At 38.9% G+C, this 25,945-nt stretch overlaps 1 protein-coding gene across 1 annotated transcript in view; it reads right to left on the bottom strand.

Moving 5' to 3' along the window:
• Positions 1-1,252: 1,252 nt before the first annotated feature.
• Positions 1,253-25,945, bottom strand: part of LOC124605305 (F-actin-uncapping protein LRRC16A) — a 528,830-nt gene continuing 504,137 nt past the window's right edge. Inside the window, exons 32-33 of the mRNA XM_047136886.1 lie at positions 20,648-20,754; positions 1,253-7,557 (exon numbers count right to left, since the gene is read on the bottom strand). Coding sequence (XP_046992842.1) covers positions 7,423-7,557; positions 20,648-20,754 — 242 coding nt within the window. The 3' untranslated portion in view covers positions 1,253-7,422. The remainder of the gene's footprint in view (positions 7,558-20,647; positions 20,755-25,945) is intronic.

The raw sequence follows: 25,945 nt of genomic DNA, 5'->3' as shown, positions 1-25,945 counted from the left end.
TTTTGTGTAAATGTGAATCATGTTTCTCTTTTGCAATCCAACAATTAACTTCACCACTGTAGTGTTATGTGCTGATCTGGTTCAATGCACCTATAAATTTTTGTAGTTGATAAATTGGTCACCATTACTATTAACCAATCTTAGTGAAGAATAAATGTGTGTTTTCTTACAAACTAAACTGAGGTGTCGTGTACATCTCAGAGCGAACACCATCCCACACTGATGTAGACTTCCAGCTTTGCAGTGATCGATAGTAGGGGAGTGGAGGTACTGAGGAGAAACTACGAGAATCAGTCAGCGTCAGTACAGGTGGTCATCTACATTAGTTGTATTACAATGTACATGCCAAACTGACATCGGTGCACATAATTTACAGCAGATGTTGAAAATAGTCACGAGTTTTTTTTGCAGCTGAATTCCACACATATACGACAATCATAAGTGTAGCACAGGCCGTACTACTTTGTGTGCCCACTGATAGGCAGCTCGGTGTTCACGGGCACAGGTCAGCAGAGGCGAGCAAATGGCTGACATGCAAGCAGTGCGGCAGTTGGGCTACAGTGTACTACACTGGCCGAGAGCCTGCAGGTAACTCTGGCCTGGCGTCTGGCGCACGTACAGAATGCCTGCCCGAGCAGTGCCCATGTGCAAGCAAGTTGATAGTCCAGAATGAGATTTTCACTCTGCAGCGGAGTGTGCGGTGATATGAAACTTCCTGGCAGATTAAAACTGTGTGCCCGACCGAGACTCGAACTCGGGACCTTTGCCTTTCGCGGGCAAGTTGATAGTCACCTGGCAGTGCCCACAACCTACAGGGCTTTGTTGCAACAGCCTACCACAGTGTTTCCAACCAGAACCTGTACTCTTCAGACCTGCCAGAATGTCAGAGAAAATAAGTAACAATATTGTGGCAGTCAGTATCCTAAATGTCATACTTTGACCTCAGACTAGACATTTCATTAATGTAACTTTTTCAGATGTAAACCCGAGAGCTGTATATTAGCGCAACTTGCCGAGAAAGACGAAGAGGTTGCAGATATATCGTGTGTGTCACAAATTATGTAATTCACTCACAATTTAGATAGTGATACCATGTAATACCAACTGCAAAATACAAATACTGTAAAACAGTCCTTTTATTATCTCATCTCTGTACTTAAATTGAAGGCAAAGAGGAGTAGGCAGTTTTTACAGGAATGTTGTAAATGACTCGATTATACACATGTGAATTTTTGAAACATAACTACAATTGAAATTAAAGATTCTTGTAGGTATAATTAGGTGAACTAAAAGCTGTTCTGTTTTGTGACTACAATATATATGTCAGCATATGTACATTCAGTAATTATACATCATGTCAAATATTCAACAATACACCGTTCTTCACACTATCTAATCTATGTTGTCACAGACTAGCCTGTAAAACTCACAATTTGTCTCAAACTAAACACAAAATTTCATTAAAGAAATTTCAAATCACTGAGAACATTGGCAAACTGCTAACACTTACACATTCGTCTGTGTTACACAGTTTTTGTAGTCTTTTCTCTCATTTTTCTCAAATAGATGTCCACCAAATGAGAAAACGCATAAAGACACAACTTTTCAGAAATTTGATGCACTAAGCAGCTACAATTCAGTTGTATAAAATTAATATCCATACCACACACAACATATTCCAGTATCACTGTCATTTTACAATTGAAATCATCATATGTTTTAATTAAAACAATGGAAGCTCCAGGTAGGAGTATATTTTAATTAAACAATTAACTGAAACACAATAAAATATTAAAATATTTTCCTCATGAGAGTTTAGCATATTAATCACAGAAGAATATCCTGCAATCACAATGGTGAGATCTTGCACTAAATTTGTAAATTTCCTGTGTGTTATTTTGCAAATATAATAGGTGTAAGTGATTAACAGTATCTGGATCTACTTCGGATCTAAAATACTGGAAGTGATATCTCAGTTTAAAACATTTCTATAACAAAAAGAAAAAATAACAATACAACTGAAAAAAAAATTTTTTTTTCGAAAATTTAAACAGTTAAAAAGTAATAACATTATTAAGATTATTAATAATAGCAGTTAACAGATAAAAATTCTAATAAAAAACATTAGTATAAATACTGATTCAAAAGTATCACACGTTATAAACTAGATAATCAAAATTTAAAACTGAATATTTAACGTATCAATACATTAATACAAATAATAATATGGCTTTATAAATTAAATATGAGGACCATTCATACATGGGTCAAAATACACAGGTTTTTTTACGGAAAGCTTTTGTAGTGACAGCTGACAATACAGTCACCACATTTTTTTTAACACAATATGGTCAGCCACTAGAAATATCAAGGCTAAAAATGGTGGATGGTCTAGTTGCTCACAGAACACTGCTTAACTATCTGAAATTCTTTGTAGATTCATTAAATATTTTACAGAAACATGATAAGGTCAAATCAACCAATTCTGGTTAAAGCTTGGATCTGGATATTCCAGATTTCTCTGACTTATAATATTTGGCAGTACCTGTGCAATTGTCAAGTACTGCAAATTCTAAGAGCTCTTGACAAGCCAGTTATTTGTTGTTGATACTTCAAAATATTAAAATTTCTGATTTCCCAAATTTTTTTGAGGAATAAAATGAAATATAACTCCAAAACTATTGACTCTATTGATCTGATGGTACTGTCATTTTAAAGGTGATGACCAATGCTTTGGTTTGATATGCAACACAACACTACTGTGGAATTAACTTCATCATGCAAATATTCAAAAATTTTGGTTTTTTATAATGTAAAACACACTCATGATAATTTTTTCAGAAAAGTATGGTTTAAATGAAAATTAATTTTATAAATAATATGGTAACAGACTGATTTTTGTCATCAATTCAGTTAAAAAGTATGAATTTGTTGTAGTACATTTATTTTACGATACAACTAGTTTTTCCACTTAGAGGTACAGAAACGAATGTACATAACATCCACAAAAGAGAGTGTAGGTTCCACAAACGTTTGATAAATGTAATTTTTTTAATGTAATTTTTGTATAATGAAGTAAATTTTTTAAGTATCTATTGTGTTACATATCAAATTAAAGTTTATTTATTGTGTTACATCTCGAAGTTTAAAACCAGGAAATTTACAATGACATCAGCCACAACTTCCTAGCATCAATAGCTTTGAGTTTACAGACATTTTTATTCCAATGCGCTCTCAGAACAATGAGCAGATTTCATTTCTTCAAGTTTGAAAAACAAATGATCTTTGCATCAAAGCAGTATGAATTTTTGTTTGCTCTATTGGTACAGAAAATAAACAATAAATATCTAACCTATGAGGGCTAAATCCTTGGTTGATTTAATATGGGCTGACCCAGTACCACAGTTGCCAAAACACGCATCTGTACATTCTTTTGACATGTGATGGTGCAAAATGGTACAAGCTAGGTAGTACATCAACTGCTTCCAATTGTTCTCACAACACGCTAATTTATGTGAACTCTTAGTTATAGTGAGTGCTGCTCTGCTGTGGTACTGCATTGGGAATACACTGATCATCAGGGGGAAAATCCTTCAAAAGCATCTGAATTTTAAACGATTACTTAGGCATCATCCGAATGTATTAGTGTACAGCACAAAAACAAGTTGGGATCCATATAAGTCCTCACTTAAAATATAATTTTTATTAAAGTATCTGCAATCATATAATGATTTACATAATGAAATTTCCAAAAAATGCTGAACATAAAATATTCATTCCACATATCCCAGACATAATAAGCTTAACTACGTATGTTAATTCTTTTCCTTTTACGAAGGGGAGAGGAAGCAGAACACAAGCATGTAGGCAATGTCTTTACTGCAGTATTACAATTTCTGACGAGTTCATGTGGAGTCTAGAGTGCACCTTTTACCAATTCTACAGTAGTATTCTGGTACATCAAAAGCTCTGATGAATGAAAAGTAAAATCAAAGGTAGGATTGTGCTTAATAATACGTAAGCAAAGCCAATCATCTAATGACCCCTGTACATTATATCCTCATGAGAATTTATCATTGCAATTTAATACCTTTTTAAGAAAAAGCTCGGTGATGCAAACCATTCCAACTTTTCAAATGTTAGTGCCTTTTTATTTTAGATTGCTGACCATATTAACTCCTTCTCATTGACCTGCCCAAGTCAAAAAATTTAAGGAATGCTGTTTACCTGTAGTAAACACACACACACACACACACACACACACACACATTCAAAGACAATACTGCAATTAAATCACAGTGGCGGAAGATGTCCAAATTTCTAGTGCATGGAAGCAGGTATTATCTATCACTCACTCTACAAAACTTTTATCTATCACTCACTCTATAGAACTTTCATAATCCCCATCACTTCAGACTGTTCACTTATAACTAATGAATGTAAAATTAAACACTAATGATTACTGTTTATCTGTACATTCTAATTCATTTCGTTACAGTCTCCATGGAATACAAGTGGATCAGAATACAACAGGAAATAGTTTTGTTAATTCTTTCCTCAAACTATATTGCTAGAACAGAACAAATCTACTACACAAATCACTTAAAACAGTGAGTGAGTTCAGTAAGTAACACACACTTAAGGGTTGGTCAAATGAAACAATTTGTAAAAATTTTGTAAGCAAAACTTTTGTTGATTATCTACACAGATTCCTGAAACCTGTTACTGTGATGTTTGCACAATTTTGCACAGAAATGGGCATGGTCACACAATAGGCAATCCAACAATGTAAAGAAGAAGTCTGATGATTTTATACTCTAACAACAATTTTGGTACGAAAAACAACTGCAAAAATTTCAATAAACACTGACCAGATTGTTCATCAAAGTAGGGGTATCACTGACAACATTAAAATACTTTTTGCAGCAGTGCCAGATCAGACATGAAATGGCACAGCGAATGTACTGCCAGCAAAAACACAAATTTTGTGCACACTTCATAGAGAGGATTTCACAGTCTTTAGCAAAATGAAGCTTTACTTGCATTCTAGTGAAGTTTATTTTGTGTAATAGTAGGTTTTCATAAAAATAACAGTTTACTATGTGAACTCCACTCAAGAACACAAATAAAAATGGACCAGATATGAATGAAGATACAACTGCAATAAAGATTTTCTCCATCTTCTCCTCCCCATAAGTGCAAGGAAGCAAACTACAAAGCTGCTAAATTAAGATATAGCAAAATAAATACTGAAAATACAAGTAGATTTTATTATATATTACAGCACTTCAAGATGGTTCCAGTGTGATGCGGAAATCAGCTTGGAAGTAGTCAGTCAATACAAAACACCACGTCCAGTCATTCGAAAGTTCAAGGACATAAAAAAAGAGGTATCCAAGGATGCATTTGAGTAGATAGCCTTGAATTTGTTGCTTGAAAGAGTATAAGATAATACAATGGTAACCCAACAGGCAAAAAATCTGTCAAATAGTGAGTTTATGTGGCTGTATTGTAATAACTGAAGTAAAAAAATTAATAATTAGTGTATGTAATGAGAAATATGTACCTCATGGAAGTATAATGTTCACCAGATGTAGAAGGATCATCCAAGTCAATGTAAATGAAATTTCTGCATAAGAGTCAATGAAATTTCACTGTTCGCTACACAGATATTTTCCTCTATAAGTTACAAAATGAAAGAATCTTTTGAGACACTATAGCACATCGAACTTGCTACAGCAGCTCTGCCAGCTTAAGGGTTTCACATTTTCATTGTTTTAGAAGCAGTTATGATAACAATAAAAGCCCACGTGATTACTGATATGAAACAGTACTACAATTGAAGTGTATGACCAGGAATAAAACAGTACCAATGCATACTCATTATTTACTGAGTGATCTTTGTCATTCTCATTCAGAAGATGAAAGTGACAATAATTGCAACATCATTCAACACTTAGCTTAACTACACAATTAGTGACTCTAATGACATCTCTGACAAAAGAGCAATAAATTATCTGCAATAGCATGCTAATCTGTATGCACCTTTTTTCACAGGAATTGGGTTCATGGCAGAAGATCAAATGAATAAACAGTTATCTTTGACAACCTTCAATTAATGATAACAATTTCATAAATATGTTGTGTGATGAATATTTTCTATCATTTTGACTGTGGTTTGCACAACACTTTATCAATACTGAAAATTACGCAATCATGCAATTAGGGTGCTGGAAAAGACAGATTGCTGGAATGAAAATAAAGTGGGAAATATGAACACACATTTGACAATGATCAGCTGCACTCAACGAACTTAATGAATGAGCATGGGAATTTATATAACCCTTATCATGAACACTCACCAACTTCTAACACTTAGAAAGAACCTTGCATGGGTTTCAAAAGTAATACTTAATACAAAACAGAATCTTGTTACTACATAATAATAATAATAATAATAATAATAATAACATAAGAAAATAATATTTTTAGGACTGTTTACCTCAATTATTAGGAAAAAAGCATGCCAAAAGTAATGGGGAAATTTACCTCCCAGTGCTTCAGTAGGTGTACCTAGTAACCACATACAAAATCTCTGTTAAAGATTGGAGAAAAGCTAGTTCCTCTGCAGTTGATCCAAAATTAGCAGAGCAGCCCCTTACAAGAATAAAAGAAAGAGTGAAAACACCACAGGAACAGGTTTGCCATCATAGAACTGTGAATTCAACCATCACTGAAATTCTAAGAGCAAATACGACATGGTGGGAAATATTAACTGAGAGCAATAAACAACAAAAGTGAAATACAGCGTCACTTCACATTGTAAAACAGAATATACCTATAATGGAACTGAATTAGTAAGAAGAGGGATGTAATTCTGTACTACATCTTAGATGTCATTGTAAAAGAACTGTTTCATAACTTAACCACGAGTGCAGAGTCAAATTAGAACTGTGATAATATAAACATTCCATTGTAACACTCACTATGGGCTTTTAATCATAATTTACAAAACCCATTAACCATGAAAAATAAAATTCTAATAAATATCTCTGAAAAAATTGCTGATTTAAAACCAATAATATTATTTCAGCTCTGCAGATATTGTTATGACAATGTGTAGTACATCTGTGGAAACACACACACACACACACACACACACACACACACACACACACACACAAGCACACACAAAAGATCTGGCAGTATGAATGCCAAAAAGCGCACAGTTTACTGCATATAAAATACTTTCACTATACTGATAATAAAATTCTTTTTAACTATAACAAGTCAGTGAATAAGCTAAAACATTTTTACATCAGTCATCTGGCAATATGCCAGAGAGAGTGGGGGAAGAGGAATGATGTTCAATGTAACTCAGTACACAAAATAAAAAATAATGTTTTGAAGTTGTAAGTGCTGTCAGACATCTACTACATCTTCGTCAAATGCATACTGGGAGTTCAGCACATAGCTTTGTCTCTTCTTCCTTGAGGTAACAATTTCTATCTTCCTTTCAAGTATCCCATTATCTTCAACCGAGCTCTCCAGAACTTCCTTAAAACAAGGATAAAAAAATTGTGTTAGGTAAATGAATCCTATCAGGCATTACTGTTAGGCAGTTTTTCAATATCATAGTTACTAATATTGAGCCTACCTTTTATATTTGAAGATAAATTTCACTACAAATGTTCAAAAAATGTACATACTGATCTACCACTTAAAAAAATGGGCTTGTTTTGAGCTGGTGTAGCAGACAGAAAATTAGTAACAAATCAATAACACACTTGTGAATGTTCAATATTTTATTCTGTTAATAACTATTCCTTTTTATTGTGCAGGTTGTCTTCTAGCAATGAACAGAAAATAATCAACAAAAGGTCCAGATGAAACGTGAAAAAATTACTTTGGAATAAATATGACTGACAACAAACAAATGCTTACTAGCTTTCCACATTGGTTTAGTACATATGTAATTCAATGGTTTCTGCAGCTGAATATTTATAGAACATTTTTTGTTAGGCAGACACATAGAAGCTTATTCATTTGTGTCATTCTTGTGTATGTAATGTCATCAACGGCTAGCAGCACTGACCTCCTTTATTAATAAAGGGACGTGTTAACATATACTGCCATCAAGATATTATTAACATTTAGAATGAGTAAAGGTAACTACTGACTGTATAGTTGAGCCACTGATCAGACAACAGGCACAAAAATGGGACTGCAAATGTGGCTGATGTTTCGGACAATGTCCTCCTTGAAGGCTAACTCGTATAAGCAAATAGACGTACGTGGCTACATTGTCACTGCGATGCAGTTTTGTATAAGTTAGGTCTGAAGAAATTGCAACATTTTCAATAATGCGGTTACCTCTACTCCTTCCCCTATTTGTATTCTGTTCGTGACTTTGCAGTATGTCACGGTATTATTAATATGTGGACAAAAAATTCCACGCATTTGGGATTACTACAGGAGAGTTAACCTACTCACATTTTGCCATGATTAAATCTAACAAAACTGAAACAACCAGAAATTTTTTAGTTTATCAGAAAACTATAATTTTCTGACCTTGTGTCACAGGGTTTCAGAACTGTAGGAACCCCAGACAGTTGATTGTGTTGTATGTATACAGGGGTTTTTCAGACTAGGCAACTCTCCTTACAATCCACAAAATAATATCTGAACAAAACTCTGAAGTACTAGTGTAAGACCAAAATAAATGTCCCTCGCAAATGACTTGCAATCCCAAAGCATTCTTGGCAAAGTCCCTGAGGAACCATTACTCCTAAAAAGCAGTGGAGATCGCTTAACACTACGGACTAAAAGCTGTCCGAGATTTGAAACTGATAACAGTAAGATTTTTGGTGTAAATGTAAGAACATATTAAGAGGATGAACTACTGGGGTATTTATCACCAAAATCTGCCATGATAGAAATTAAAACTGCACAGGAGATCCCTGGGCAAGAGTCAGTAGCATGGTGAGCAAAACCTTGTAACATGGTCCATTTCAACAGGGAGATTCAACACCTCTCTCCTCCTTGCAGCAAGTACATGAAAACTTTTAGTCGTCACGTTGATAATACATAGGTTTTCCAATCAGACTGTCATTACTGAAACAGACTTTAGTCATCCATCCATTGACAGGAAAAATTACAGTTTTATAAGTGATGAGCATGGCAAATACATCCTGCAAAAAAACTATATGTTGTCTCCAAAAATATTATTAGAACAGATGGCACGGAAGATGATTCATGACCGAAATGTATTTTGCATCTAATGGCAACACATACCCCTAATCTCTTTAAGAACACCCAAACTGAAACTTGTGTCAGTGACTACGAGACAACTGTACCAACAACAATATCAGTAGCTGTAAATAAACGAAGACTACTGTACAGAGGTGTAAAACAAAGCATAGGTTTACAGATAGAGAGATGCTGAATGAAACATGTTTGGCTGTCAACAGGACAATACATTTAGTCTTCAATCACTGTTATAGCAGAATCATGTGGGAAGACTTCTCACAAAAACCAAACAAATTCTGGTCATACATGAATGCAGTCAGTGTCACCAAAATTAGCGTCCAGAGACTCATAGATGACACAGGATCTGAATTTGAGGGTAGGAAAATAAATGCAGAGATAATGTAACCTGATTTAAAATCTCACTTTACAAAGAAACATACAGAAATATGCCCAAACAAAGCTTCAGGGCCCAATGGAATTCCCATGAGTTTCTCTACAGATTTTGCAGCAGAGCCATTCTCTTCACTACAACATACCACAGATCCATGAAAATAGAGCTGTGCCCAGTCAGTGGATGACACCAGAGGACACATCTACAGGAATGGCAGCAAAAGTGATGCACAAAACTATCCTCCAGTTTTACTGACCTCCGTCAGCTGTAAAATTTTAGAACAGTTTCTAGCTAAAATACAATATCTTGAACAGAATGACCCACTCAATGCCAACCAGCACAGATTCCAAAAATACTGATCATATGAAACCCAACTTCCACTTTCCTAACACGGCTTCATGAAAGCCATGGATTAAGGTAATCAATTACATGCAGTATTACTTCACTTCTGAGATACCATACTGACACTCTTACAATCTTGTCTGACTGAGTTTAATAAAGAGGACACAGCTGTGATAAGATTCCAAATTGGTGAAAAGATTGGTAACTAGATTTAAACATTCAATATTGTAAAATTTTGCACTTCACAAAACATAATATCCTATGACTACAACAGCAAAGATTCACAATAGGAATCAGTCAAATCATACAAGCTTCAGCTTGTAACAATTTATGAGGATGTGAAATGAAATGACTACAGGGTTTCAGTAGCAGGTAGAAATGACAGGCATTGCTGCACTGATAGCATCTGCATCTCTGTCTATACTCTGCAAAAGTGCATGACAAGGTGTATTTCCCAGTCTACCAGTTATTAGAACTATTTCTCATTGTGTCAGTTATTAGGACTTCTTCCTGTTCCACTCACATACAGAAAACAAGAAGAATGATCTACATTGATCTACATCTCCACAAACCACCTGACAGTGTTTGGTGAAGATAAGTTCTAGTATCACTAACTGACTGCCACCATCCCTGTTCCATTTGTGAATAGCGCATGGGAAAAGTGACAGTTGATAGTCCTATGTAATAGCTTAAATTTATCAAATTTTCTCATTGATGTCATCTCGTGAGGTAGTATATTGTCCGACACTTCCAGGAAACTAACAAAACCTCTCCGTGATGCACATTATCTCTCTTCTGTCATCTGCCACTGGAGTTTGCTGTAACACATCCCTCTTTGTTCGATCTTCTCACCCTCTCTCTCTTCTATCAGTCCTATCTTGTATGGGTCTCTGATTGATGAACAATGCTCAAGAACCAGTCAAACAAGTGTCTTGCTCACCACTTCTTCAGTGGATGAATGACATGATTCTTCCTACAAATCTCAGTCTGGCATCTCCTTTTCATACTACTTGTTTTATGAGTTCATTGTACTTACACCCACTCTGGATAGATATTACCAGATATTTTACAGTAGCTACTTTTTGCAGCAATTTTATATGAATAATGTAGTTCTACAGAGTAGATTTCTTTTCGTATGTATGGACAATATGTTGTTATTTGCATTCCGGGTTAGTTGTCAGACCTTGCACCATGCATCAATTCTCTTGTAGGTCCTTCTTCAAATTGCTACTGTCTTCTGGCATTGCTACCTTCTTACAGACAAGCCCTCATCATCTGCAAACAACTTTAAAGAGCATCTGATGCACTTTACTAGACTATGTATATACATTGTAAACAGCAACAGTCCTATGAAACTACCTTATGGTACTTCCAAAATTACTTTTACACCTGTTGATTTTGTTCAGTTAAGAGCAATGTGTTGAGTTCTATCCGCAAGGAAGTCTTGACTGCAGGACTTTTAGTCACAAATCTGGTCCGATACTCCATAAGCTCTAAGCTCTATCTCTCTTGCTTCACCACCCCCAATTATTATTAATTTTTTTTCTTTCTTCTGGTGCTGCAGGGCAGTCGAGGATCACCTGAGGCATCAACCTGAGTGCCAATGTCTACAGCGCTGTGGATCTTGTGGAGAAACAGGATGAGCTCAGTTTTGTAACATCTCTGTTTGTGAAATCCATGTTGATTTTTGGGGAGGGTATATATTTTTTCCAAAAATGTCATAATACATGATCAAAAGATTTGATAATTATGCACATCTGTCCTACAACCTTTCTCGAAAATGGGAACAACCTACACTTTTTCCAGTCACTAGGTACCCCACATTGCTCCAGCAGCCTATGATAAACTGCTGGTAGAAAGGGATCAAGTTCTTTCACATAATCTCTGTAGAACCTTCGATAAGGGTAGATTGATTCCATCAGATCAACTGCTCTCAAGAATCTTACAAGTGTCTCACCTGGTCCTGACACTTTTCCATTACAAAGTGATTGTTTTTATTTATTTTTTATTCTGCTATCAATTATCTCAATATCTGTCATTTCAAAGTTCATACAATTATTTAAAGATGAACTTTAACAAAAATTTTCTGCAGTATTGGAACACCAAATTCAGTACTTCGGCCTTCTCTCTCACTTGCCATTTGGTCTCTGAGTGACTGAACAGACAATTTCAAACTGCCTACAAAATTTTACTTTCAAAGTCACTGAACACTTCTCTTATTGATCTCCTTACACTTATTTTCGCTTCATTCAGCTCCACCATGCCTGCTACAAAAATAATGCGAACACCACAATAACCACAATACGTTAAACTAAACGATGGAACCTTATTTCTGTATGTAGCACTAAAATACAGAGCTCACGATTCTAGAAATGTGCAACAGTCTAGTCGAGATCAGTGATCTCCTCATTGCTGGCGTTACCAAACTCATACAAAAGGTAACAAAAACAAGGAACAAATTATTCACGCTTCACGTGAATAAATCCAGTGCGCGGGTCACTACAAGCTTTTGTTTGCCAGTTACATTTTAACTTCTCTTGAATCTATGATGAAGCTCTTTCTCTGTTTACATAGTAATTTTTTTAACAGAGCTATTAAACCACAGTTGGTCTTTCCCATCCCTTAAGACCTTGATCGGAATATACTTGTCGAGGGCATACTGAACGATGCTTTTAAACTTTTTCCATTTGAGCTCCACATCTCCAGCTTCTGAATATTTGATGTTGACTACTCGGGTACACTGCACTTTGTATCCTGTCACTCTTGCTAAGCAAAAATATTTTCCCAAGTTTCTTAACATTTCTTGCAACACCCATTGTCATATATACTGTCACTGTCTTATCTTTGCTTGAAGTAATTTTCAGACATGACTTACAGAATAATGTCACATGAATCCCTGCCTCTGGCACCAGTTTTGATAGCATGACTCTCTCACTCTATACTTGGGAAGTTCCAGGTACCCTGTATCATGAAATTCTGCAAGTCCTTTCTGAAGAGCTCTATCACTACAGCTTCTAATTCAGGTGGTCTATAAAACCATCCAGTTATCATTTCTGTCCCACCTTCGATGCTTAACTTCACCCAAATTAAATCACATATGGAATCCACGATAACCTCACCAGATATTATCAAATTCTTCACTGCAATCAATATGCCACCACCATTGGTGACTAATCTAATCTTTTGATAAATATTCCAATCAGAATTAATATTTGATTACTACTCACTTCTGAATTCAACCAACTTCCTGATCCTATTAATATCTGTGCATTATAACCTTCAATAAGGGATACAATTCCTTAAATGCCTCTCTGGATCCTGTAATTAATCTAATCCTGTCTTCGGGATGCTGTCAGGTGTGATATACAGTATATTCCTATATTCCTTGAAACTGTCTAAGTATGTATTCACAGAATATCTAATGTCTATCATCACGCATCTGCCATTCAGTTTTTTCCACATCTCTGCGACTCTCTTCCATGGCTCAAAAATAAAAAAACTGCAACTATTCTTACTCTCCTTCACTTTATACATTCCACATCCCTTGTCAGTCCTATTCGGCATGGGTCCCACAAACTTGAGCAATATTCTAGTATGGGTTTACAAACTGTTTGTAAGGTGACTGGATTTTTCCAATTTCCTACCAATGAATCGAAGGCTGCCACCAGCTTTACATACGAGTAAGACTATGTTGTCATTTCATTTCATATCCCCACAAATGGCTACATCCTGGTATTTGTACAATTTGACTGACGTCAACTGGGCTAATGTTATCATTACACAAAGGAGACTGTTTACAAAACATTCATAGGCCCCACCTTAGAAAAAGGAACAAGTGTGTGGATGACACCAACTAGACCCAACAGATCTACTCAACAAATGAAAAGAAACAGTTGCACAAATGCTCATAGATTTGTTTGATTCACAGGAAACTGTCACTGTGTGTGTGTGTGTGTGTGTGTGTGTGTGTGTGTGTGTGAGAGATGAGGTGACTTACCGAACAAAAGCGCTGGCAGGTCGATAGACACACAAACAAACACAAACATACACACAAAATTCAAGCTTTCGCAACAAACTGTTGCCTCATCAGGAAAGAGGGAAGGAGAGGGGAAGACGAAAGGAAGTGGGTTTTAAGGGAGAGGGTAAGGAGTCATTCCAATCCCGGGAGCGGGAAGACTTACCTTGGGGGGAAAAAAGGACAGGTATACACTCGCACACACGCACATATCCATCCACACATACAGACACAAGCAGACATATTTAAAGACAAAGAGTTTGGGCAGAGATGTCAGTCGAGGCAGAAGTGTAGAGGCAAAGAAGTTGTTGAAAGACAGGTGAGGTATGAGTGGCGGCAACTTGAAATTAGTGGAGATTGAGGGCTGGCGGATGACGAGAAGAGAGGATATACTGAAGGGCAAGTTCCCATCTCCGGAGTTCGGATAGGTTGGTGTTGGTGGGAAGTATCCAGATAACCCGGACGGTGTAACACTGTGCCAAGATGTGCTGGCTGTGCACCAAGGCATGTTTAGCCACAGGGTGATCCTCGTTACCAACAAACACTGTCTGCCTGTGTCCATTCATGCGAATGGACAGTTTGTTGCTGGTCATTCCCACATAGAATGCATCACAGTGTAGGCAGGTCAGTTGGTAAATCACGTGGGTGCTTTCACACGTGGCTCTGCCTCTGATCGTGTATACCTTCCGGGTTACAGGACTGGAGTAGGTGGTGGTGGGAGGGTGCATGGGACAGGTTTTGCATCGGGGGCGGTTACAAGGATAGGAGCCAGAGGGTAGGGAAGGTGGTTTGGGGATTTCATAGGGATGAACTAACAGGTTACGAAGGTTAGGTGGACGGCGGAAAGACACTCTTGGCGGAGTGGGGAGGATTTCATGAAGGATGGATCTCATTTCAGGGCAGGATTTGAGGAAGTCGTATCCCTGCTGGAGAGCCACATTCAGAGTCTGGTCCAGTCCCGGAAAGTATCCTGTCACAAGTGGGGCACTTTTGTAGTTCTTCTGTGGGGGATTCTGGGTTTGAGGGGACGAGGAAGTGGCTCTGGTTATTTGCTTCTGTACCAGGTCGGGAGGGTAGTTGCGGGATGCGAAAGCTGTTTTCAGGTTGTTGGTGTGATGATTGAGGGATTCCGGACTGGAGCAGATTCGTTTGCCACAAAGACCTAGGCTGTAGGGAAGGGACCGTTTGATGTGGAATGGGTGGCAGCTATCATAATGGAGGTACTGTTGCTTGTTGGTGGGTTTGATGTGGACGGACGTGTGAAGTTGGCCATTGGACAGGTGGAGGTCAACGTCAAGGAAAGTGGCATGGGATTTGGAGTAGGACCAGGTGAAACTGATGGAACCAAAGGAGTTGAGGTTGGAGAGGAAATTCTGGAGTTCTTCTTCACTGTGAGTCCAGATCATGAAGATGTCATCAATAAATCTGTACCAAACTTTGGGTTGGCAGACTTGGGTAACCAAGAAGGCTTCCTCTAAGCGACCCATGAATAGGTTGGCGTACAAGGGGGCCATCCTGGTGCCCATGGCTGTTCCCTTTAATTGTTGGTATGTCTGGCCCTCAAAAGTGAAGAAGTTGTGGGTCAGGATGAAGCTGGCTAAGGTGATGAGGAAAGAGGTTTTAGGTAGGGTGGCAGGCGATCGGCGTGAAAGGAAATGCTCCATCGCAGCGAGGCCCTGGACGTGCGGAATATTTGTGTATAAGGACGTGGCATCAATGGTTACAAGGATGGTTTCCGGGGGTAACAGATTGGGTAAGGATTCCAGGCGTTCAAGGAAGTGGTTGGTGTCCTTGATGAAGGATGGGAGACTGCATGTAATGGGTTGAAGGTGTTGATCTACGTAGGCAGAGATACGTTCTGTGGGGGCTTGGTAACCAGCTACAATGGGGCGGCCGGGATGATTGGGTTTGTGGATTTTAGGAAGAAGGTAGAAGGTAGGGGTGCGGGGTGTCGGTGGGGTCAGGAGGTTGATGGAGTCAGGTGAAAGGTTTTGCAGGGGGCCTAAGGTTCTGAGGATTCCTTGAAGCTCCGCCTGGACATCGGGAATGGGGTTACCTTGGCAAACTTTGTATGTGGTGTTGTCTGAAAGCTGACGCAGTCCCTCAGCCACATACTCCCGACGATCAAGTACCACAGTCGTGGAACCCTTGTTCGCCGGAAGAATGACGATGGATCGGTCAGCCTTCAGATCACGGATAGCCTGGGCTTCAGCAGTGGTGATGTTGGGTGTAGGATTAAGGTTTTTTAAGAAGAATTGAGATGCAAGGCTGGAAGTCAGAAATTCCTGGAAGGTTTGGAGAGGGTGATTTTGAGGAAGAGGAGGTGGGTCCCGCTGTGACGGAGGACGGATCTGTTCCAGGCAGGGTTCAATTTGGATGGTGTCTTGAGGAGTCGGATCATTAGGAGTAGGATTAGGATCATTTTTCTTCGTGGCAAAGTGATACTTCCAGCAGGGAGTACGAGTGTAGGACAGTAAATCTTTGACGAGGGCTGTTTGGTTGAATCTGGGAGTGGGTCTGAAGGTGAGGCCTTTGGATAGGACAGAGGTTTCGGATTGGGAGAGAGGTTTGGAGGAAAGGTTAACTACTGAATTAGGGTGTTGTGGTTCCAGATTGTGTTGATCGGAATTTTGAGGTTTTGGAGGGAGTGGAGCTGGAAGTGGGAGATTGAGTAGATGGGAGAGACTGGGTTTGTGTGCAATGAGAGGAGGTTGAGGTTTGCTGGAAAGGTTGTGAAGGGTGAGTGAGTTGCCTTTCAGGAGGTGGGAAACCAGGAGATTGGATAGTTTTTTGAGGTGGAGGGTGGCATGCTGTTCTAACTTACGGTTGGCCTGTAGGAGGATGCTCTGAACAGCCGGTGTGGATGTGGGAGAGGAAAGATTAAGGACTTTTATTAAGGATAGGAGTTGACGGGTGTGTTCATTGGCTGAGTTGATGTGTCGGTGAAGGATTAGGTGGGTGAGGGCAATGGATTGTTCAGTTTGGAACTGGTATAGGGACTGATGGAAGGAAGGGTTGCAGCCAGAGATGGGAACTTTGAGTGTGAGGCCTTTGGGGGTAATGCCAAATGTCAGACAAGCCTGAGAAAATAAAATATGCGAGTGTAATCTGGCTAGGGCGAAGGCATGTTTGTGGAGGGAATGTAAATAAAACTTAATGGGGTCATTGTGGGGGTGTTGTGAGGGTGACATGGTATTAGAAGGTGGAAAGTGTAACATGAGGTGAAATGAAAATGAAAATAAAAATATATGGGGAGAGATAAAGGTGAACCGGAAAGAAACTGGAGATCTGGAATGAAAAAAGGCGAAAAGGTGTTGGTTACAGCTGGGCTATGTTGGACTTGGGTTGGTAGACAACGATGTGCATAAAGGTTAGGTGGTTGTGTTGCCGCCAAAACACGTTAAAGGACGGAGAAATTCGGGAAAATTTCGAAAAAACTGCGTGTAGTATATTAAAAGGAGTGGTATTGTGGTGGCAGATTATGAAAATGAGGCTAACAATTGTCTGACGAAGAAATAATGGCGTTAAAACCTGTGGGAAGCGGCTGTAAATGATCAGTGATGTGGGAAAAACGGAAATGGAAATAAAGCGAAAGTTATTAGAACTGGCCGAAATGGTTGTTTAAAAGGTGAAAGGAGCTGTTTGTGAACTAGAAATGGTGGATATTATTATTGAGTATATATATAGGCGGGATAAAATAGTATAGCAGATTACAGTAAAAAGGAGAAGGTGAATACAAAGTGAAACTACTGGCAAAAACAGAAAGAGGAAAATAAGACGACAGAAAAGATTTCGAAATGCAACAGTGACAATAACAAACGTAATTGTTGGATTCAAATTAATGATATCAATATAATGGAAGGAAACATTCCACGTGGGAAAAATTATATATAAAAACAAAGATGAGGTGACTTACCGAACAAAAGCGCTGGCAGGTCGATAGACACACAAACAAACACAAACATACACACAAAATTCAAGCTTTCGCAACAAACTGTTGCCTCATCAGGAAAGAGGGAAGGAGAGGGGAAGACGAAAGGAAGTGGGTTTTAAGGGAGAGGGTAAGGAGTCATTCCAATCCCGGGAGCGGGAAGACTTACCTTGGGGGGAAAAAAGGACAGGTATACACTCGCACACACGCACATATCCATCCACACATACAGACACAAGCAGACATATTTAAAGACAAAGAGTTTGGGCAGAGATGTCAGTCGAGGCAGAAGTGTAGAGGCAAAGAAGTTGTTGAAAGACAGGTGAGGTATGAGTGGCGGCAACTTGAAATTAGTGGAGATTGAGGGCTGGCGGATGACGAGAAGAGAGGATATACTGAAGGGCAAGTTCCCATCTCCGGAGTTCGGATAGGTTGGTGTTGGTGGGAAGTATCCAGATAACCCGGACGGTGTAACACTGTGCCAAGATGTGCTGGCTGTGCACCAAGGCATGTTTAGCCACAGGGTGATCCTCGTTACCAACAAACACTGTCTGCCTGTGTCCATTCATGCGAATGGACAGTTTGTTGCTGGTCATTCCCACATAGAATGCATCACAGTGTAGGCAGGTCAGTTGGTAAATCACGTGGGTGCTTTCACACGTGGCTCTGCCTCTGATCGTGTATACCTTCCGGGTTACAGGACTGGAGTAGGTGGTGGTGGGAGGGTGCATGGGACAGGCTTTACACCGGGGGCGGTTATAAGGGTAGGAGCCAGAGGGTAGGGAAGGTGGTTTGGGGATTTCATAGGGATGAACTAAGAGGTTATGAAGGATAGGTGGACGGCGGAAAGACACTCTTGGTGGAGTGGGGAGGATTTCATGAAGGATGGATCTCATTTCAGGGCAGGATTTGAGGAAGTCGTATCCCTGCTGGAGAGCCACATTCAGAGTCTGATCCAGTCCCGGAAAGTATCCTGTCACAAGTGGGGCACTTTTGTGGTTCTTCTGTGGGAGGTTCTGGGTTTGAGGGGATGAGGAAGTGGCTCTGGTTATTTGCTTCTGTACCAGGTCGGGAGGGTAGTTACGGGATGCGAAAGCTGTTGTCAGGTTGTTGGTGTAATGGTTCAGGGATTCCGGACTGGAGCAGATTCGTTTGCCACGAAGACCTAGGCTGTAGGGAAGGGACCGTTTGATGTGGAATGGGTGGCAGCTGTCATAATGGAGGTACTGTTGCTTGTTGGTGGGTTTTATGTGGACGGACGTGTGAAGCTGGCCTCACCTGTCATTCAACAACATCTTTGCCTCTGCACTTCCGCCTCGACTGACATCTCTGCCCAAACTCTTTGTCTTTAAATATGTCTGATTGTGTCTGTATATGTGTGGATGGATATGTGTGTGTGTGTGTGTGTGTGTGTGTGTGTGTGTGTGTGTGTGTGTGTGTGTGCGCGCGAGTGTATAGCCGTCCTTTTTTCCCCCTAAGGTAAGTCTTTCCGCTCCCGGGATTGGAATGACTCCTTACCCTCTCCCTTAAAACCCACATCCTTTCGTCTTTCCCTCTCCTTCCCTCTTTCCTGATGAGGCAACAGTTTGTTCCGAAAGCTTGAATTTTGTGTGTATGTTTGTGTTTGGTTGTATATATATATATATATATATATATATATATATAACACACACACACACACACACACACACACACACACACACACACGTCCGAACAGACCTTGAAGGCCTAACGATCCCAACCAGCTGCCATGTCATCCTCAGCCCTTAGGCATCACCGAATGCAGGTCTGGAGGGGCACATGGTCGGCATATCGGTCTCATGGCCACTGTCAGTTTTCGTGACCGGTGCCACTGCTGCTCAATCAAGTAGCTCCTCAATTGGCCACACAAAGGTTGAGTGCACCCCACTTGCCAACAGCACTCAGCAGACCCGGACGGTGATCCATCCGAGTGCTAGCCAAGCCCGACAGTGCTTAACATCGGTGATCTGATGGAAAACAGTGTTACCATTGTGGCAAGGCCATTGGCACAAACGTGTACTTATAAATTTTTAATTGAGGAACCCCAAAATATATTTAACCCGTTACATGTCACTTTTGTAGAGATCCAAACGACAAGCTTAGAATAAATACAGGTCACAGAGAGGTATTTAAGCAGTCATTCTTCTCACGGTCTGTTTGGGAATGGCATGCAAAGAAAATCTGATGTGTGGCTCAATGGGGAGTACCCTCTGTCATCCATTTCACAGTGGTTTACAGAGTATGGGTATAAGTAAAGATCGCAGACTCTGCTAATCGTGCTCTGAACAACTGTGTAAATTGCGGCTAAATTAAAACCCAAAAAGTAGTAACCTACCCTCAACCACCACCAATGTATCCGAGTATGTTTTCAGCTAGCGACCATGTGCTTATTAACAATATATGAAATGTAAAGCAGAAAAGGGAGCAGTCATCCTTCTCATTGCCTACATGGAAATGGAACGAGAAGAAACCCCAAGACAAGCAGCAACCCACTTCTTCTCAATCTGCCTTAACACCTAAACATTAGAAATCTGTTCACAGAAAGAAAATGGAGAGAAGTAATGAGAGTCACGTCATCTCACTTAAAATTCATCTTATAAAGAAAAGAAATGAATACAGCCTTAAACATGTTAGTTATTGTCATTTTGGTATTACAAAAGCTACGATAATGAAGCACATACGCAAAGGAATTAGTTACCTTTGTTTCAGTGGAGGATGGTCCATCACTTCTCCGAGTCAAATGCATGAAGTTGCGAGAGCGGAGAGGGGCTTCAGAGCCAGCCGTGCAGCTGACAGATACATTTTCTAGTGGCAACAATGACAATAGCTCAGCAAAAGCAAATATAAATAAAAATACTGTAAGCAATTACTACAAGATAGGAAAAAAAAAAAGAAAAAAAGGAAAAAGAAAAAGTTCATAAGCATTGCGCTTGCCTCATGCAATCATTTTCTGGGACAATGCTACATGTTGAATGCAAGGTAATTTTTACTCACCAAATGCTGTGGACACAAGCTCAGCTTTGTACCACTGTACTTAAAAAAAACCTGTGTAATTAATTATTTTACATGTTGGAACTGAAAATTTGTTCTCAGTGAATTTAAGATAGGACATGGTATGGCTACATCTTGATACTATATTATTCTTCACTTCATGGAGCCAGCTTACAGCCTGTTGTGTCTCCACTGAAACTACCTGTTCCTCAGCCATATGACATGTCTTTTTGCTATTGGTTTATAATTCACTACTTGAAACTCAAGTTTCTCATGGCATACAAAACGCTCACACAACTTACATGAATGCAGACAGGTGACATCTTTCAAGCACATATTTCACAGGTGTACACCTGCAATGAAAGAGTGCTCTGCAAAGAAATTTAAGACCTCAGTATGTGAGGCTACACTCACCAAGAACCATAATACAGGATATGTTTATCGAAAGTGAATATTAATTAACAACAGATAAGTATGTAGCATTAATTTTGTCATTCTGTAATTTGGCCAGGGAGAGGCAGAGCAGGATTCCAGGTAGAACTTAAGCAAAAAATCTCTGTGTCTATTTATGTCACTTGCTACTTTAATCACAGCTGCTTCCTTGATAACACTATAGCAACTGCTGAAAGTGAACACCAGAATCTCTATGTTGTCATATTTCACAGGATGACAGTACCTAGGCAGATTTGCTCAGTTATTGTAAGTGTGCGTCACATTTATGCTCTATACATGGTTCTTATGGACAATAGTCTCTTAATCCACCTCAAAAATGACAGCGTGTTCACCTGTTGGAACATCAGCAGTTGATGCAAACATCACCCAGCTGCATGCCCATAAGTTATAGGAACGATTACTCCATGGAAGTATGTTCTGTCTTTGCAAATAAATGAAGGGCAGTTTGCCTTTTGCCATATGCATTTCACTTCTTTTATTTATGAAACATCTTCAGTGGTGACTTTCAATGTTGAAAGTCCACATGTGTGGTCCTGCTGGTGTGTTTACTCGGTCCCCAAATTTCAGAGGCCAATTTCTGGCGTTTTTCACCCACATTTATTACAACATTTCATTCGCACATTTCCTTGTGTGTTGAACACATTTACATTCAAAACACAAAGAAAAGTACAAGAAAGTACTGTAATAAATTTACAACAAAAACCATCAGAAATGGGCCATCTCTAGTATGGGGAATGAGCAAACATTTCCACAACCACACACGTGGACTGGCAACTTCGAAAATCACCACTGAAGATGTTTCACACATAAAAGAAGCAAAATGTGTACAGCAAAGAACAAACTGTCTTTCATTTGGTTGCAAAGATGGAACATACTACTATAAATTTTCAAGCAACGAAGGAAAAAAAACTGATTACTTGTTTAACTAATCTGTTCTTCCCTCATTCTGCTGATCTGTTGTCTCCATATTACATTTCATAATATTGTTACATTCCAGCCTCAATTTTCCATTGTTTGATTCTTTCTCTACTTCTCATTTATATAGTATATGTTAAGTTGTTCTCTTATAATACCATTTTGTATTTGATCTCTGAGGGTACATCCTTTAAGTTTTCTTATAATTGTCATTTAATTTCAACCAACTGTATTCTATATTAATCTCCTCAGTTACAAAGGAACCGATAGTGACTAAATAACCTGCTTTAATTTATACTTTTTAATACAAGTTCAGTTTCTGAGGTAGTATCCTAATTGAATATTGTTTTAAAGACATTTCAGGATGAAGTTTTTTTCTGATGCTGTGGGAGAAAAGTATGAAAAGAGTGACTTTATGGCCCATCTGTCATGAGAATGTAGCAAATGACAACAAAGAAAGTAGTTATATTAACAGGAAACAGAGAAGAGTCACAAGACGTACGTTAACAAATAGCACAGCAAGGATACCAATGAAGCAATTGCCACCAATAAAGCAACTACAATTGTTAACCAAAAATGTAACCTGTCATAATACTGGATACATTCAGTGAACGATGGCAGGTGTAAGTGGACAAGGAAACCTTAAAGCTCCACACCTCACTAATGTCCACATCATTACAAATGGAGGAGTGGAACTGAACAGTACACACACTTTCCATGTACGTACACCAAAATTATTCCAGCGTATCGACAAGTGCCGGCACATAGACGAAGATCGTAAGAGCAAAGAAGGTGGTGAGCATCATCAGCCAATAGCCCGCTGACAAGAACCGCACCACGACAGGAGCGCCCTCTAGCCGAAGAAAATATAAGCACTGCTCCTGCCAGCCTCGGCCGGACAGTATTAGCACAGTAATAAATGAGAGCACTATGATAGCCGTTATTACTGATCTGTGTGAAAACTTGCATGAAGACTATATATAGCAAAGGAATCTGTCTTATTTGCATGGTGCCCATAGCTGGCGACACCATTGTAAATTCAAAGTTACGTATTGTCAATCTTCTTATTTGTGATAAAAACTATTAATGTGATTTTGCTTGAATTGTTGTATAGCATTCTGAGAACGCAGCAGCCTTTACGCAACCTATACGAGACGAGTGAGCAAGACCCCAAAGAAATAATGCAATATCAGAAGCTACAGGGTTTATAGTATTCAGATTTTCGTAAGTTTTCCAATCAGTTGTGTTTTTAATCACTTCAGTCAAACTATACATCTACATTTTGATGGCAAATAAGGCAAGAAAGTATAGTAACTTCTTACTGGGAAATATGGCTCTCTGCATGTGTCAACATATACTGTTGCACACAAGGCAAGAAAGTATAGCAACTTTTTATTGGTAAATATGGCTCTATGTTTGTGTTAACATCTACTGTTTCAAAGCATATGCTTGGTTTTTGTTGTCAAATAATACCTCGTTTACGACTCTTGTGAATCTGATGGTCATAAATGTCTGTTAGATGATAATGTTTCTTCAAACATCAATTATAAAACAAAGCATAGTTTTACAAGAAAATTATCTTTAATGTGTGTCTGAGCAGGTACACTGCCGTTTTTTTAAAATTATTTTTATTCAGTTGTAGCTGTTTGAGCTGGAGTACTTTTCTTGTGAGAATACCTGCTCAGCAGTGCAAATGCATCTAATACTGAATATGTGTTGTGTTTCTAAACAGAACGACTGCGCTGACCCATACATAGTAATTGTAGAGTCATTGTCACATGCCTTCTAACCAAAGTGCAAAGAGGGGAGATGGCATTTATGTATATTGTTAACAATATAATTCAACATTTTCTTTGTGAACTCGACACAGATACACATTACATTCATTTGTGCCAATGTGCTGGTATTCAAGGTGTTATACTGTCCAAAAGGTAATTATGGTTAGATACCAAAATAATTGTCATGTGCCATTAGAGATTTAAAGCATCCTTATGTCAAAACAACATCGATCGATATTGGAGAAAGCGTGTCAGAAGAGTTTTGACTCAACGTGTATGACATTTGTGGGAAACTGTTTTGAAGGCTCAAATTAACATGTATTCATATCTTGTAAACACATTCATTTCATGGAAATTTTGCAAATGATCTATGGAATATTGATTAATTAACTAACTAATTAACATATCACAAGTCTCAAAGAATGACAAAGGATTATAAACAGCTTCTCCCTTACAGTTTACAACTTCAACTTAAAAGTAATTCTGGATTCACAAACAAACCTATGAAGAAGGTGCAGTATACATTAAGTGGCAATCTGCAGCAATATAAACATATTATTGTGTGGTTTCCTTTATTATGAGTCCCTATTAATTCTGAAGGAAACAATTTCCTAACAAGCCACTTTACTTACACACAATGAAAATAATTTTCCTCAATCAATCAATATATCTAAACAATGGAAAATCCAGGATGGAATAACCACACTATTGTGAAAAGAATAGTTGCTACTCACCATATAGCAAAGATGCTGAGTTGCAGGTAGGCACAACAAAAAGGATATCAAACGAAGTTTCCAGCCAAACAGGCATGCACTCGACTAATGTCTGAAGTATTACTGGAAACCCATAAGAGTATGAGGGGATGGAGATCTCTTCTAAACATCATGTTGTAAGGAATTCCAGATATGCTCAATAATGTTCATAGCTGAGGAGCTTGGTGGCCAGCGGAAGAAGAGCATTCCTGGAGCCATCCTGCAGCAACTCTGTACGTGTGGGTGTCACAGTGTTCTGCCAGAATTGCCCAAGTGCAACGAAATGCACGATGGACACGAATGGATTCAGGAGATCAGATAGGATGCTTACATATGTGACACTGGTGAGAGTTGTATCATTACGATGTTTCCATACTAGTAAACATCCATCTGCTCGATACAATTTGAAACAAGACTCGTCCGACCAGACAACATGTTTAGAGTCATCAACAATCCAATGTCAGTGTTGACGGGCCCAGGCAAGGTGTAAAGCTTTGTGTCATGCAGTCATCAAGGGTAAAAAATAGCCCTTCAGTGCCAGTAGTCCACATTGATGAAGTTTTGTCGAACGGTTTGCATGCTGACATTATTGATGGCCCAGCACCGAAATCTGCAGCAATTTGCAGAAGGGTTGCACTTCTGTCATGTTGAATAATTCTCTTCAGTCGTTGTTGGTCCTGCTCTTGCGGGATCTTTTTACAGCCGCAGCGATGTTCGAGATTTGAAGTTTTACCGGATTCCCGATACACTCGTGAAATGGGCATACAGGAAAATCCCCATTTCATTGTTACCCCGGAAATGCTGTGTCATATAGCTCATGTGCCGACTATAACACCACATTCAAAATCTTGATAACCTGCCATTGTAGCAGCATTAACTCATCTAACAACTGTGCCAGACACCTGGCGTTGCCAACTGCTGCACTGTATTCTGTCTGTTTACATATTTCTGTATTTGAATAAGCATGCCTGTAACAGTTTCTTTGGTGCTTTAGTGTATTTACATATTTGTAAAGCATGTACTAGCATGCAAGTGGCAGCTAATTTGTATAAGCTAACTTTCTTTAGTAACTTAAAAAAAGTTTGTATCATGCAGGGTGCTTATTTA

Source organism: Schistocerca americana, chromosome 3 (assembly GCF_021461395.2).
Source record: "Schistocerca americana isolate TAMUIC-IGC-003095 chromosome 3, iqSchAmer2.1, whole genome shotgun sequence".
In the NCBI taxonomy this organism is placed as follows: domain Eukaryota; kingdom Metazoa; phylum Arthropoda; class Insecta; order Orthoptera; family Acrididae; genus Schistocerca; species Schistocerca americana.
The sequence above is the reverse complement of the archived record's forward strand: the minus strand, read 5'-3'. Positions and strand labels throughout refer to the sequence as shown.